The sequence below is a fragment of the Papilio machaon genome, chromosome 10, assembly GCF_912999745.1.
Source record: "Papilio machaon chromosome 10, ilPapMach1.1, whole genome shotgun sequence".
NCBI lineage: Eukaryota > Metazoa > Arthropoda > Insecta > Lepidoptera > Papilionidae > Papilio > Papilio machaon.
In genome coordinates, this window is record NC_059995.1 from 5,463,341 (window position 1) to 5,480,904 (window position 17,564).

General features: G+C 30.9%; 1 protein-coding gene across 2 annotated transcripts in view; it reads left to right on the plus strand.

Moving 5' to 3' along the window:
• The first annotated feature begins 431 nt into the window (after positions 1-431).
• Positions 432-17,564, plus strand: part of LOC106718110 (voltage-dependent calcium channel gamma-2 subunit) — a 51,607-nt gene continuing 34,474 nt past the window's right edge. Inside the window, exons 1-2 of one of the 2 annotated variants that reach the window (XM_014512115.2) lie at positions 432-684; positions 4,019-4,084. In XM_014512115.2, coding sequence (XP_014367601.2) covers positions 606-684; positions 4,019-4,084 — 145 coding nt within the window. In that variant the 5' untranslated portion in view covers positions 432-605. Of the gene's footprint in view, positions 685-4,018; positions 4,085-6,480; positions 6,656-17,564 lie in introns of those variants that run through there. The other variant, XM_014512116.2, reaches the window with a different exon arrangement.

The window sequence follows — 17,564 nt, forward strand, 5'->3', positions numbered from 1 at the left end:
AGAAATACGAAGTTTTCTACTTAAGCATGAATATTTATTTCACGAATTTATTCAATTTTAATATACAGTAGCCAAAATAACTTGTATTACTTGTTACTAACTTTGTACTTATTATACAGAGGCGGAAATGATATATTACTAGATTAGTGATTAGACCTTACTGTAAATATGAAACAGACGATTATAAATTATTATGAAAAATGTACAGTTTGTTTGCGATGTCCATAAAATGTGTGTATTAATATTTGTACATTAATGAAATATGAAGCATATATTTATCATAAAGCTATTTGTCAGTTCAACTCTACGGTACCAAAATGCTTTTAGCGTTTTAAATTTTTAATTAACGCGCGAACGGCGATGCAGTAACAAAAATAACGCATCTGGGTCGGGCAGGCGCGACTCATTTTGGAACACTCGTTTTACGCAAATCTGACGTGATCGACAGTAAAACTATTTGTGGATGTGAAACTAAAAGATGTCGTTTAGATGTTAAAAAAGTCGGTTGAAAGCGCGGTTGCTTTGTCTAAACGTCTCCTTTAATTAGTTATCCAGTGTTACTTCAAGGTCGTTAGTTATTGAGTTTTTTACATCGTGCTATAAAAATGTTCAGCCACACGGGTACGTCGTTTTCCGCACATTCCGGATACAGATCAAAGCCGGAGAAAAAGAAAAAGAAACACAGTAAGTCTTGGGCGTTTTATATCTAACATCGTTATATTTTTATTGATAAACTGTTTAGATTATTGGTAATTTAAAACGAAAGGATGCACTCAATTTTTCTTATTGAATGATTAAAATTTAAGTTTTTTTGTACATAAATAAAATCAAACAGATTGTTTTTTAAAATAATGTCGCACGAGTGATTTAACACTTTGAAATTCTAATACGTGGAAGCTTTTACTAATCATGTGTAATGATTATAAATATTGAAATCACGTACCAAATTACATTATGTGTGTTTGTTAGATCAATATTTAAGTTGATTGTAGACAAAACTTTTATCCGGATTTTGTGCATGGGCTCTGTGCGCCAGAAAATTAGCAGCCGAGCGAGAAATTAAAGTAGCCGTGAACGGCATAAAATTAACTAAGTCCCTACCGGAGTTGCGAGTGTAAAGTCTTAAGGTGGCGTTGGATTTTATCCTCACATTTACCGACTAACTTACTTCATCCCCCGCCCGAGGATTTGCACACGTAATTAAATTAAAACTTATCATCATATTATCACCTCCATTCTCTCTTACTTTACAAAATTGTCTTAATCTATAATAGTAATGTTACTAATTTAATCTGGATTAAAGTGGCTCTAATGAAATTTAGTTTCCGATGACTGTATAACAAAGATAGCAAAAACAACAATAACAACAATAACTAGTAAAATAAATGAAGATTAATAATCTTTTGAGAAATGAACATCTACCAAATTTGATATTCAGTAACGTGACACGTGAAAAAAAAAAAAAAAACTTGGGGTAGGCTTCGAGCCCCTCAGTGGGGACGTATAGTGAGCTGATGATGATGAACGTGACACGAAACACTAATCAGAAAACGTGATGTCACCCAGTGTAAGGCGCCATTGTCATTGCTGATATTTTCTTAGTTCAGAATTCAGTACCACAGAGACATGATTCTATCCTACGATACGACGTCACTGAATAAGTCACGTCAGATTATCGTTTTTTACACACAATTTATATTTCGTTATGAGTACATGACGAAAAATAAATATTTATATTAAAAATAATGTCTATATTCTAACCTTTGAAGAAAAAAGTAAATCTTAAAAACAAACAGACTGTCTATCTTTGTTACCTTAAGTAAGATTACAGTTATTGTAATAACATTGTTATCTTTTTTACGAGAGAGTCGACTTTCTTTGTCCAGAAAAATTACTGTATTTTACAAATTCCACCTCAATTCAAGGTAAGAAAAGTTTGCGTTGTTTAGATAAGTCAGCATTTATGTTTGAACTTTAAATTAAAAACTGAAAGAACAAAAATATTTGTGATTTTAAAGAAAATTTCTACCATTTATTTTGATTTCAGAATAAAGATGCGTTTTTACTCGTACGAACACCAGAAAAAAAAGTTATTGTTTCTCTTGTTATGCGTAAAGCAGTTCAAGGCCGTAATTTGTTTCTAGGAACTGTTTTTTTTTATTGTAAGCATTTAATTCTACATATATGTATGAATATACAATAAATAATTCAAAAACTTTATATTGCGTAGCTATAGACATACTCGTATGTAAATACAAAGTTTCGTCGGCAACCGCTTGGACGTCAAATTGAGTTCTGAGTGAATTCTATCACTTAACTTAGTTACGTTTCTACTCAGATTTGCTTATAAAATTAATTAAATAACATCTTAGGTTTAAGATTCAATAATGTTTCTAGATTTCAAATAAGGTTTCTTGAATGTAAAAAAATAAACGTTTACTGCATGCAGATGACTGATATAATGGACGTCAGCGTGGTATTAAAAGAGTGCACTTAAATACCAAAACTGTTCCGGTATTAGCACTTTTTAATTTATTGGCAAGATCGCATACAGGAAGATGCATAATCATATTTCAATAATCATGATTTCTGGTTATGCCCAAAATCATGTGCGATAAAAGGATTGTCGTATTGTTTAACCTAAAATATAATTGAAACATTGTTTAAGATTTTTATAGTCAGGCCCTTAATTTTTAATTATATTATACTAGTCTATACGGAATAGATAAAATAACTCGGCACTTAAGAAGTAACAGGTTAAAATCAAAGTGTCATTAATCATTTCACTAGAAAATCCCTACTACGTGTCATATGATGTATTGTGTGTAGTTGCCTATATTTTACATTTATTTAGGATTCATTTCCTACTTCTTAAGAAAACAACGAAAAAGTATTTGAAAAATGTCGTTCTTTTATCAATGTTACAAAATGTAACCAGAATTGATATTCATTAACATACTCAATTCTACTTTATTCGGATATATTGTATACTCAATTCGGCTCTGAAGTAATGAAATACGATCCAATTATTGAAAACGTCAACTGAGTATTAAAATGATAAAACGACGAAGCTTAGAAGTTATTGCGATTGGATTATGATAAGAAATTTTAAGGTCACATGAAATTGAGATTTGTCGTCGTAAAACGATATATATTTATGAGTAAAATTATTGATGTGTTAAACGAGATAATTACAATAGTAGAGATTCCACTAAGGAGAGTCGGTGGTTCAGGGGTAAAATACTTAATCTGTAATGTGCATGTCCTGGGTTCAAATCTCGCCATGTACTAATGTGTTTTTCGATTATCGATTTACATATTTAAATTTATCCAACGTTCTTACGATTAAGGAAATCATCGTGCATGTACATATCTAAGAAGAAATTCAAAGATATGTGTGAAGTCAACTCACACTTGGCCAGCGTGGTTGATTATTGGCCTAGTCACTCCTAACTTAGATAGGTACCGAGTCCCTCAATGGGGACGCATAGTGAGCTAATGATGAATAAGAGATTCTACATTTCAATAGTTTTTTAATTACTTTTCAAGATGACGTTAAATTAAAATTTAAACTAATATTAACTATTATAAAAAAAAATTTGAAATTGTTTACCGTGGATATTGATACTATAACATAACACTTCTTTCTTTTTATAAAAATATTACTCATATGACGTAAACCAAATAAATCGAGAGCAATAAACTAACTACCGAATAAACTTTCGATCTAAGTAAATCAATTGTAAATCCACAATTTATTTTTAAAACATTACACAAGTGTTCAAATCCACATCGTGAAATATTGATATTAATCTGTATAAACAGTGAGCAAAGCTGACACAAAAATAACGCACCTAGGCAAAGCTCGCTACGAACATTTCGTCGACACAGTCGTTGGATAGGAATGTTCGCGATATGTTTTTAAATGTAAAAATTAAAGCAAAATTTTATTATTTTCATAGTGTAAGATCAATTTGTGGAGTGTATAGATAAATAGTGTAAATGTTTCACCACGCAGGTAGTTCGTTTAGAGATGGCAGCACCAGTACAGGCTACACAAGACGTTACAATAAACCTCAGAATGGTAAGTTAAGTTCAATTTTTATAGCATATATTATTACTTCGTTTTACATTATTATTTTGTGATTAATTTAACTTATGACTAATGAAAAATTTAATCTATATATGTAAAAGAAAGTCGTGTTAGTTACACTATTTATAACTCAAGAACGGCTGAATCGATTTGTCTGAAAATTGGTGGGCAGGTAGAACCAGGAAACGCCTAAGGATATTTTTACCCCGTTTTCTATTTTTTATTCCGCGCGGACGGAGTCGCGGGTAAAAGCTAGTTTAGGATACAAATACTCGAGAATTGATTTACGGATTTGTGTACGTACTTTTAAAAGTACATAACAACGTTGTTGTCTTCTTATACGACACAATGATGTGCAAGATCCAATAAAGATAGTGCTTGAATAATTGTCAACTAATTTAAGATTTTGAAGATTTCTTATTTTATTACGAAGTGTTCTATTTGATGAACATAAAATTGTTGCAATGAAGGCTGCAAAGTTTTCTTTGGCATTTTGCCAACAAGTCATTAAGTTTTGATAAAATTAAAGATTTCCTTAAGCTAATGTTTCCATTTTATGTAAATGTAAATAAGCTACGAACTTCTATATTATCTTTTATATTCAGGGCGATATTTATTAGATATTTACATTTCATGGAACTCATTTAATTTTAAAGTTAAAGGATATAAAGTACTAATTGTCTATAATCATCATCAACATAACTACCTAATTCTATTCAATAAATAAATACAATAAAATTATGTTTTTTAACTTTTTCCATGGAATCTTTATAGTATTGTATATAGAGGCTTGTGACTACTATTACAATATAAAATTATCTAATAGTAGCAATGAAAACCAAAGACCAAAAACAAAAAGACATAACATTTCAGAAACTTCGTCGACAATAGTTCTTTAACTGACTTTTGATGTAGTCGATTTATTTGATACATTAAAATAGATCTATTCGTATAATCGATACGGGAATGAAAAGGATATAAAATAAAATTGAATGCAATAAAATGTCTGTTCGATTGCGGTGCGCCGTATTCTGAGGCCATAATTGTTAGATGTGCAGAGACTTGGATATTATCTGTCGTCCCCGATTCAGGTTTATGTCGTTAGGTGCGCTCTTCAGCATTATGTCCAATAGAAATAAATCTTTTTAATAGTTATATCTAAAGTACTTATATGTTAATTTACTCGGTGGATTACAAAAGGACTGCAAGCGGAAATATATCAAAATGTTACCGACTTCTGTCTGGATTTTTATATTTCGAACCTTCAAGAGTAGGTTCAAAAATCAATAAGTAATTAAACAAATGAATAACATGATCGATGTCATTCAAATGAATCTGCCCGTATTTGATTTTTTATGGATTAAGAATTAAAAAAAAGAACTGTTGTCAATTTGACATATCACTGAATTTATAACATGTTAATAGTCAATATTATAATAAATCTACTTCGAGCAATATTTCATATAAAATTACATATGAAATGAAATTTATCTTACACGTTGTGCAATAGAGAGCGGCGAGCCATTTCGGCAGCTATTCCAATACCCCATAGCCATTTCCATTATTGGACACTATCTAATGAACACAAATGACATGAAAGCCCTTTACCGATCCGTTCTCCGGTATAATGTCGAAGCTTAATTAATCCAATCAAATAAATCTAACATTTTTATATGACAGATTTGGTATAAATGGTAGATTTATTTACATATATTTATGTATTATTACAACTTATATTAAATAACGTTATATTTCAAATTCAATTTTATGTATGATTTGAAATTTTAAATAATACATCGCACATTTATATGACAAAAATGTGAAAAAGGAAACAGATACCATTGGCGTTAGTCGAGAATACAAACTGCACACATTCATTCCGTTAGATATAGTTTAATAACTTTAATTAATTCCCGTATTTTAATGTGATGTATGATTTTCAGGAATCTCAGAATTAACTACAAAAGTGATTTTAAAAGTTTGTTTTGAAATAATATTGAGACTAACTTTAAGCGCTACTATTTTTGTACACTAAACTTATAACTCTTAAAAAAATTGTGTACGTAAATTTGTGCCATAATTTTTTCATATTTAAAGACACACAATGCATATATAACAAAATATTTGTCATCGCGAAATATAAAGAAAATAAGAAGTTGTCAACGTGAGTACACATTAAGCTTTGTGTGGATTATATCGTATATCTTTATTTTGCTCAAAGGTTTTTGAGATAGGCGTAATCCTAGAAACAAAAAAACCGTCCTGTAACTATTCTTCATATTTCATTTGACATCAATCACGGCTTACATCTCGGGATGTTTCGGGTAAACTCGGCCGGTTTCGGTCAATTCGTTCGTAGCGGTTGTACTTCAGTGTATGTACGCGCCTACGAGAGTCGCACGTGTGGCGTAGCTCTACGGGTCGTAGAGGTTCCGAACGTATCACATTCAATTTAAGATGAAGTTTATCAGTCCAGTATATGAAATGTTTTTGTGAAGTTTTGGCGTGTTTTAGTGAAAAAAAACGTAGGATTCCATAGACTTGAAAGTGTTGAGTTATATGGTAAGTAGAAATTAAATAATTAAAAAAAGATAAAACTACTGAGTTTTAATATTTTGTTGCAATATATTTACAGTTGCTTTACAACTGTTAAAAGGTTACGGTCGCTCATAATTGTGTTTTAAATTACCAATAAGCAATAAATAAGGAGAAATAATTAATGAAATATTTTTCTTTGGTCTACAATTTACTACGACAACTATTTAATTTTAATTTATTTTTAATGACAGTTTATAAAATGTTTAAATTTATTTTAACTATAAATTAAAGCTATGAAGCTGGTTTGGTTAAAAATTATGGTTTGGTGTATAGTATAGTCTTATTAATTTTTGAATTATAGTCTTTTGATAATTAGTAAATATTTCTATTTCGATAAGACTGAACTACATTTACAAAAAATCATATCACACGTTAAAATATTATTTCAGTAATGTTTTTATGTCAATTTCAGAATTTATTTTTAAACTACTTTTCTATTATATTTTAAAACAGTAGGCAATTTACCAAAAGTTGGATAAATAAAAAGAGGAGATAACAAAGGCTGGTTAAATATATTTGGTATTTAAATGTAGGCATATTCCTACATAATATATGTGCGTATTCAAAGCAACAACTCTTCGTCGGGGCACATATTTCGGCGTCAACTGACCGGCCACATTCAGAGAGTTATTCCAAATATTCCAATAAAATTGGAAGCAAAAAGAACCGCTCATAAATGGAAATATATTCATACGAGATTCTGTATATCTTTGTCTATCTTTTTGACATATATAATATGCTCTATTAATATTATGAACAAAAAATACTTTAATTAAAATTATTCTTTGAATCGTTGGTTTCTGAAACAAAATATTCAGTTAAAACATAGTTATCTCGGTTTTGTTAAATATAATGAGAAAGTATACGATATATTTTATAGAGAGATTTTGGCCTCAGAGGCTAACGTTTGGTGAAAAAGCGAGTAATTTTATTCGTTCCAATAACTTTTACAAGAATTATAACAGCAAGAGTTAATGCTTTAGAGTTTATTGTTCAAAGTGTTCGAATATCGTTTGATTCACTTTATAAAATTAGGTAACAATTGTGTGTGCTTATGGTTGGTAACCCTGTAAAATGTAATATCTCGCGTTATAATAGAAATTGAAAACTTAAGTAGAATATGAATGGATAACTATAAATGATAGCCCTTGCCGTCATAACGGTGAGGTACGCAATAAGGAGAGACCGCATTTCCAAGATAATAATGATCAAAGGTATGTAAAGTCCGCAAACGTTGAGTGAAGTCGCGTTGTGAGCTACGCTTTAATTCGCTCTTATAATGAATCCCCTACTGAAAGGTGGGTTGACTCATTAATATGATAATATTTAAATTAAACTTTTTGTAACAAATAATTACAATTATAGCTGGAACTGTATAATTTAAGTATACGAAATGTTATTTAACAATATATTTACGATGTACCAATTTATCGAATGACGATAAGAAACTATATAAAAAAACAAATGCCTCGTCCATACATTGTATAATTCTTCTTTCATACATGTAATAACAAATGATTAAAGTCCAAAATGTTTTGTCAAACACAAAAAATGCTGAACTTTAAATCATCTTAGCAATATTTTGAGCATAACTAATCACTTTAATGATTTAAAACAAATTATATTTGAACTTTAAAATCATAATGTGTATCTCAAATACAAAGTTGAACTCTGCTCTCGGCTACTGTATTCGACTTAGACTCTTTTAACAAGCACTCGTTAGACAGACCTGGAGTATCCACAATTCAAAACATAAAAGCGAAGCCTGTGTAAAAATTGGCTTCTACAATTTAATTTTCTCTAAGTTATTATTTAGTACGCAGTGAAAAGCCGGTCGCTTTCTCGCTTTAATTAAACTAAGGTTATATTATGCGATGGGTTTTTGTTGGTTGCGCCTTTTATATTTTCTCTCGGCAAGTTGCTTTCACGGAATAAGTACACAAAAAGTTAGGAAAGAAAATTTCACCAAAATTTTAATAAAGTCGTTCTGAAGTGTTAGTGTCGTTTTACGTTAAAAATATCTGCAGTAATATAATTACAAAAAATTAAGATTTTTCCGAGTAACAAAATTACAGTTGGTTTTTAATTTTTTTTAATAGATTTTTGTTTTAATTGAAAATACAATTATTTTCTGAATTGTGTTATTCTTATTTACTACTAGCATAAAAACTATTACGAGGATTATAAAAACATTATCATAGTGAGATAGCTAACAAATTAAAGTTTTAATATAAATTTTATATAGTTTTGAAGTTTCTTCTATTTTGATTTTTATCCACAATTGATTTGCCAAATGAGTTCCACAATCTTACTAATATTATACAGCGAATGTTTGGATGGATGGATGGATGGACGTTTGTTTGAAGGTATCTCCAGAATGGTTGCATGGATCTCGTTGAAATTTGGCGTAGATGTAGACTATAGCTTGGAAGAACACATAGGCTACTAAGTTTTTTTTTTTACTTCTACGCGGTCGGAGTCGCGAGCGACAGCTAGTTTATTATAAACCAATAACCCTTGCATTTAACATTGGGACATTATTTAAGATAACGTTTTGATAAAATGTGGATTTAAAGTAGGAATAAGGAAGCTAAAACTAAAAATCTTAAAAAATATAATGTAGTAACTAAAATACACCATTAAAAGGAGTCTTTTAAGGCAAGGTTCCGTTACGTTTTGATTATTTGTCACATATTAATTTTATTCATGAGTTTATAAGTTGCCACGTTACTGTCCATGCGATCCCATTTCATTTAAAAAGCTGTGAAGCTACTATCCAGAGCTGTCCGTTTATATGAAAGAAGCAAAGTAATACGTGCTAGTAAATAACAATATAAGACGTGACGTACAATGTTTATCCACTGCCTTCCTGAGGCCTTATACCTCATATATATTTATTAGTGGTACGGTAGCTTGTACTATTTATTACAGCGACTGCCGGCGAATAATAAATTAAAATATGAAAGATTACTCATTGTAATCTCATATCATTTATTGTTTTTGTTTTCATAGAGAACTATTTAGGTTTTATTTAACAAAAAGTCCTATTTCAACTTTAAAAATACAAGATTTATTTCTTAAACGAAATATGTAAAAAGTGACTCTATCATAGATTATGATTGTGGATGCTAAAGGCATTAAAATATGTTCATATATGCAAAATTTATTAATTTAAACTCATTAAAATTTAGCTTAGTTTTAGTTCGACGGAGAACCAATGTAAACGACATAATTCTCCAATTCAGTAGGCTGAAATGGCAATGGGCCGGTCACATCTGTCAGGCCAACGACGCCAGGTGGGGAAGGAAGGTCTTAGAATGGACGTCCACGGCACGGGACCAGAAGCATGGGGCGTCCTCCTTCCAGGTGGACCGACGACATAATCCACACGGCGGGAAGTTGTTGGATGCGAAAGGCGGAGGACCGCGTACTGTGGAAGGCATTGGGAAAGGTCTATGCCCAGCAGTGGGCAGATAAAGGCTGATAATGATGATGATGATGATGCTGAAACTTTAGTAATACATTTTTTAAATTAGTCGGTGTATATACTATAGTCGCGATTGTCGTTCATTAAAATGTTAAAAGACATTTTTTCGCACGCTAAGTTGAAAAAGATTTAAATGACATTAGCTCTGGATAGATTAATCTACGTTTTCCATTAGTATATTATTGAATTTATTTTATTTACAATACAACTTGAGCTATTTAAAATTGCAGTCTATTAAGAAAACAGAATGTTTACGACAATAGCGATCAATTTAACGCGAAGTGACGAATGCTACGGCCGCAGTTCGTTCACCAGTGGCAACTGGCTTGGCGCCAAATTACGCGCTCTTAGCACTGATTTAAAATTACACAATGAAGTTGAAACCGACTGTATTTCAAACGACCACTATCACAGAGAAGAATAACAAATCATGGAATATTTTTAACGTAAAATCGTAGTTTCATGCACATAATAATATAATTTTCCATTTCCTAAAATTTTCTCTCTCTGTCACTATCCCTATCTCTCTCCCTTTTTTTGTCTCTGTCGGATCTTCTGAATCTCTCTAAAGTTTAAAATATTAATATGGTATAATATAATTAAAATTGAAGAAAGTAATTTGAATTGCTTAATATAATATTAATATTACACTATTGTAAATATTTATTATATCAATATAATCCCTACTATAATTTTTTGTTTGAGTTGAAGTGTCACAAAAGCCTCGATATCCGGAAATAGTTATCAGATCATACCGTACTTTTGGTAATGGAACTTTTATCTAATGGGATTTCTTTATCAAAACATTTCAAAGAGAAGGATAACGTTGTGTCATGAAAAGATTTACACTTCAGAAACACTTATTTACGGATAAGTTTTTCTTTCTGATACAATCTACTATACTTTACGATTTCTTTAACAACAGACTTGTTACAGGAATATTAAAGTAGTGTCGATATCACATAAGCAGGCATAATTTAAATTTAGAATGAACAGCTTAAAGTTAACATGTTATAGAAAGCCTACTAAGACAATTACAAAAACATAAAAATGTATTGTTTTGATAATTTTTACTATACAATTATTTTAATTAAATAGTTAAATTTAGATTAATTTCAAATCATTTAGATTAAATATATATAATCCTATGGTTAAATCATAACATATGATTTTATAGGGATTAGTTTTTTTATACGGATATTTGTATATAGTAAAATTAAATAAATTATAAGGCTTTTATGACAAATTTATAGATTTTGTTTGTCCGCGATACTAAAATTTACCACGCGCATTGGATAAACTATTTTGCATTCGCGCTGCTATTGAGAACACATGTAGATTAACACCCTACAGAGAAAATAAGATTTGATGTATCGTTAGTTCAAAGATAAGGCACAGTCAGTTTTTTTTTTTAATATTAATATCAACCTTCATTTCATTTTTAGTTTGGTACCAGTGAAAGGATGAAAAAAAAAAATAAAAAAAAAATTTTAGACGCGGTCTAAAATGGTACAGATATTTTCCGACTATTTCGCTATCAAAATATCAGTGCACTCGCAAACAAAATAAAAAAGAACATTGTTTTAAACCGTCCATATGCCTTTAGAAATTCCGTTTGAACTCTATTCACTTTTGTTTCATTTTAAATTCTGACTTTATATGCAAATAGTTTTTTCTAATAAAATAAAATAAATAACATTCTGTAACGTAATGAATGTCATTAAAACCATGTTGCGTATTATAAATGTAAAATAATAAATTTATAGAAAAAATATATAAACGCAATGGAATAAACACATCGTAGGCTTCGATTATGTTCATTTTAGGGTATACTTTCAGTTTATGTGAAATCTGATTAACTCTACACCTAAACCGCTGTTAGATGAAAGTAATTACACGAGTAATTAAGAGGTATGAAGCCGCGATGAGCGTTTCATCTCACATAAAGTGTATTGCACACAGCTGTGATTGCGAAACAAAAAAAAATCGGAGCGTAACGCATGAGACGCCAGAAGATAAAATGAAATGTAGGGTTTACACCAGTTTAGGTTATTTTTCGAGCAATAAACTTTGGTGCTAAATAGTTTACGGGAATGAATCAAATTTATTTCAGATTTATAATACACTTCGCCTCGCTGCTTGCGATTATGTGCTAGAAGCTTAAAGTAAGCTGAACACGTTTGTTAATTACTATTTACTGTAAAAAGAAACTTTCACCGACTAGGTTACACAATAATTTGATGAATTTTTCGTAAAAAATATATTTCGTCTGCATAAATTGTGGACAGGATTAATGTACTTTACTAATGTTTCAATACTCTATATGATATAGTCTTTAACCTATGATGTCTCATTTAAGCTACATAAAAAATGTCAGGTTTTTTGATTCTATGTACTCAAATTCAGAAATATTGTCAATTTTTTTCAACACGGCCGCGTTGTGGAATGCTCTGTCCTCGGCGGTATTTCCAAACCAGTACGACTTAGGGTCCTTCAAGAAGCGAGCGTATCACCATCTCAAAGGTCGGCAACGCATTTGCGATTCCTCTGGTATTGCAGATGTCCATGGGCGTCGATGAACACCTTAGTGTTCCCGCTGCTCGTTTGTCCCCTTCTCTTATAAAAAAAAACACTAATTTAAATGACGAAGTGTAAGTACACAATTCAAGACATCATTATGTACATTACACAGTAATTGAATTTACCCGTAGCTTGAAAAGTGTTTACATTGATTGTAATATAAATATGTTTTACTCCTTAAAAAAAAAAATTTAAATAGCCAGCCCTGCTAAATGACAAAAAATCGCGTAGCTTCTCAAATAAAGTTAACCAACACATTGCTGTAAGAAATTGCAAAGTCGTCACTTAATAAAGGCCTTCAGACTTTAAGTTAACGGCAATATAAGATGAGACCGTGTCATTTTCTAAGAGTGAAAAAATATCGTAAAATGTGGGCGGAGTCGCATTAAATAAATTACAGGCATCTGCTGGCCGCCGACAGCTGCGTTGAGCTGGTGCCTTCTTTGTAATGTGACGCAGGCAATGATTTCTTTGCTTTTGTTACACTTTTTTACACTTTGCTTTAGTTTCTTTTGAAGCTTAGGTCTTTTTTTTTTCTTTAAGAACATTTCTAACAAATTCAATTAAACATAAATTTATAGATTGAAAACTACTAAAAATAGTTCAAAGGCCTCGTATCAGGTATGTAGCTGGCTCAGATCATGTTCATAATAGCTCGTAGCACGTTCGTAGCAGGGTCATGGCAGACAGATAGAAGACTCGTAGCAGGCACGTATAAGACTTTTCTCAGTCTCATCAACATATTTATTGATAAATTAACTTCATAAACTAAATGCCTAGCGGTTAGTAAACGCTATCTCTGTCTACGATCTGCAAACTAACAATATTGTAAGTTTAACCGAAATACAATTTTAGTTTAAATGAGCACAAAGTTCGCCGCCTTCCAAATGGGTGTTATAACTTTTATAATTTGCGTCCTCGATAAGACGGCTACGGCTTAAGCGAAGCGTCGACTTTCACGTTATTATGGTTAATGAGTGCTTTTATTGATGTCATTATCGTTATATAAATTGCTATTCGATTTATATTTTAATATTAACGTTGAGTGCAAAGAATACTTTTTTCTATAATCTTATTCGTTCGAGATTTCATGAATTTTCAAAAATACTTACTTCGTATAATAAAGAAAAGAGCGATTGCTTGTGTAAAAAATACAAACAAATGATCTTTATAATACATATTATTTTGTCTGTGTTATTCAAAGATTGTAATAGCAATGGTAGTAAGATTAAGTATTTTATAACACAGTAAAAAGTTGTAAAGTGGAATAAAATGTTAATTTTAATAAGCAAAGTTAATGTCAATAATAAGTTGTGTGGATATCATCGCGCGGAATCATCTTTTGTTCAAAATGCGTAGAGAATAGTCCATATTTCATTTTCATCCGCCGTCTGAATATACAATGAGTCGACTACCATGAATACTAAGTAGACGCTTAATCGTGTAAACAACAACTTTTAGCCCGTTTTGTTGTAAATTACATGAAACTTCTAAGTAACAGATAATAAATCATAAATCGATATTTGGGATGAATATTTATGTGTAAGTAAATAAGGTTAAATAATGTAAATTATTTTATTTAGACAAAACATTTGTATTGAACAACAGCTTTTTCTTAAAGGCCGGTAACGCATCTACGTTCCTCTGGTGTTGAAGATGTTCATGGGCGTCGATGATCACTTCAGTGTTCCCGTAGCTTATTTGTAGGAGGAAAATGAAAGCCAGAAAAAGACGATCTATTATTTCGGTTCGCAGTTAACAAAAACATAGTCTTGGTTAACTTACGTTAAGCGCGACGCTAATGTAAAATGATAATTTGAATCGTTACTCCAATATTGACAACTTTTCTTGTTGTGAACATTGGTGAAAGAATACTAAGATGGAATAGTTTGTTCAGTCTTGCTTCGCATCGACCATGTCGAGACAGCATCCATTTAGTAAAGTCATTTCGCTAAATGACTTTTGTCTTGTTACATCCTAACACGACGCCTTGTTAAGGAATTTTTCTAGAAAATTGTTCCGGGTAGTCTTACCCCGTCGCTCCAGCTTTCAGTTTTTAAATTAATTTAAAATATAACAGACGTCTGCTTTATTAGTTAGAATATTTTTATACATAAGACTACAGTAAATTTTCTCTTCGTAAAAATATACTTTTAATTTTTTACTAAATAAGATTTTCCAAGTTTCCCTTTCACGTCCTAAATTTATTCTATATTATTGAGAATTTATAATACAAAATGAATTACAATTAACTCCGTCTAAAATGATTACGAATGAAATAAGTTAATGATTGAATTGAAAAAAAAATCTCCAACGTAAATCAATTTAAAACATTAAAAGAATATCTAATTAATTACCAACATAAAATTACATAAGTGAATTTTAATTTGTAAGCCGTTTTTTATTGGCTTTGTAGATTAATTTTGTGAGGTAGTACTTAATGTGTTTTTCATTAACTACCTCGTCGGTATCGAATCCGATTTCAATTTGGTAGTGCCGCTTTATTGATGCAATAATGGAGAGAGTTGTAATTTCAGGCATTTGCTGTTTGCGTGCGCTTATTACACAAGCTGAATGACTTTGGCGTTCGTAATAAGTTTTACAAGGCCCTTATTATACTTTACCTAATTTATTAAAGCTTACAAAAGTTCGCATCATTAATTCAATATAGATTCATATGTTTCAAGTTGTTTTAACCGAACCGTTATCTCAATATTTTCAATGATAATGAAAGAGATGGCAAATTGTTAGTGTTTCGGTTCTGGGAACCTTCAACAGCACCTGATATTTCTGTCTGTATCAGTATTCTGATGTTATTATGGTTTAATTAATTTTATATTTTATCGCCATCTATTTTTCTATGGTTATTGTAGTAGTTATTATGGAACCAAATCTAACTAATTATTTTTAAGAAGGACTTTACCCAGCATATAAATTATGTTACAAGTCGCAAAGTCTAAAACCGTTAAAGGGCAAAATTCTGTGTAGCCATCTAAAATCGATAGTCTTAAATGTAATGAATAAGAACATTCTTCTATTGAATATTTCTTCCAATGACACATAAAAAGTTATACACTTACGAAATTAATACTTACACTTAGTTTGATAATTTAAATCCCCCGCGGACGAAGTCGCGGGCACAAGCTAGTGTAGTAACAAATTAGGATCGATAGAACAACAATATTAATTACATCAACGTTACAAGGTACACTTTGTATATTTACAAACGTAGGTTCACAATATTCATGAGTAATAGAGGAGCTCACATGTAGGCAGTTATTCCGTAATTACATTATACAGGTCTCGGAGACCTTTACTTTAATTGATCTGGCGCTTTATTGCGAAATATATGAGAAATACTTGATGATTCCGATGTAACAGAGAACGTAGAATACCTTTAATTACATCGTTAAAAATTACAGGCTGGTTATTTTGTAATTTAAATATATATGAATAAAAAAATGACTGTTCAAATTTGTTTAAATATACTATGAGTGGATTATATCAGCTACCCCATTAGCGTAAAGTTGCTTATGTTAGTTCTACCACTGTAAAAAGATAAATTGTATTTAAAATTTTAAGATATTATGAATACAGAAGTCTCAAAATCATTCAAGGGCTCTGCTCTATATGGATAAAAATATAGCTCAGGTTACTCGTACAATCAAGCATCAGTTAAATCAATAAGTTTATATTGTCAATACTGAACAAAAAAATAGTATGAGTAGGTTATTGTTGAAATATTAAACATTGTTTTAAGCATGAATAGGGTAATTATACCTCGACATTTTCATGTGTTTGCAATGTATAAAATTTAAGAATGTGTGTAATTTGGAACAGGGCCAATGAGCAGCGGTCACAGTTATAGGCAGACATTCCTCAGTACACACACAGACTTCACAATGTATTTCACAATGTAAACATCTTATAACATTCTATGAATATTCTTTGTTATAACGACGTAACGTAGTAAAAAAACTTAATACGCATTATACATAGTTATGAAAAAAATTCTTGGAAGAAAGGATTTAAAACGATGTCTTTGAGTATAAACGTTGGAAGTTTGCAAGCTCATCGCCTACATTACATAAATACGCACTTGAATATTTACTTTTTTCTTAGCCGACAAAAACTCTGCATAAAATTTCATTCAGCCCTTTCTTCATAGATTTAAAAATTAACTAGCAAATATATATGTTATTATGTTGAAAAATACTCCACAAAAAGAAATATAAACTATTAAATTGATCAAAACTCAGTATTTTATTAATTTAGAGTTGTGTTTATTTGTACCAATAAATATATATGAAAAAAATAACTCCTAATAAATTCCAAATTTACAATGGTACATCCCGCTACAAAAATATTTGTTGGGTGTACGAATGAGCCGTATCGACCGATTAAATACCACGAACATACAGAAGACAAGCGTCAAGTGGAAGTAATTCCTCGTTTCGTCTGGTGAGTTTGCGTGCCGGAGGCCTAATTTTAGTTTTTTATATTTTTATAAGGAAATGATGGGAAGGGAAGTAGATTAGGCGGAGGAGGGGACGCATAGGAAGGGAAAATTTCCTCTTTCTGTGCGTCCTCTCATCTGTCGATTAAATGTAGGCAATGCTTCGCTATTTCGGCGAATTCAAGCGGCTGCTTGCTCGTTTGCCATCTTGTAATAAAAAAATGGAAATCAGTGTTTATTATCATACAATGTTTTAGTATTATTTTGCTTCCTTTCAAAATAGCAACACCCTCTGTGTGTCTATTACGGAAGAATTTTAAGAGCTTTTATCCTTGGTTGACGACAGGATA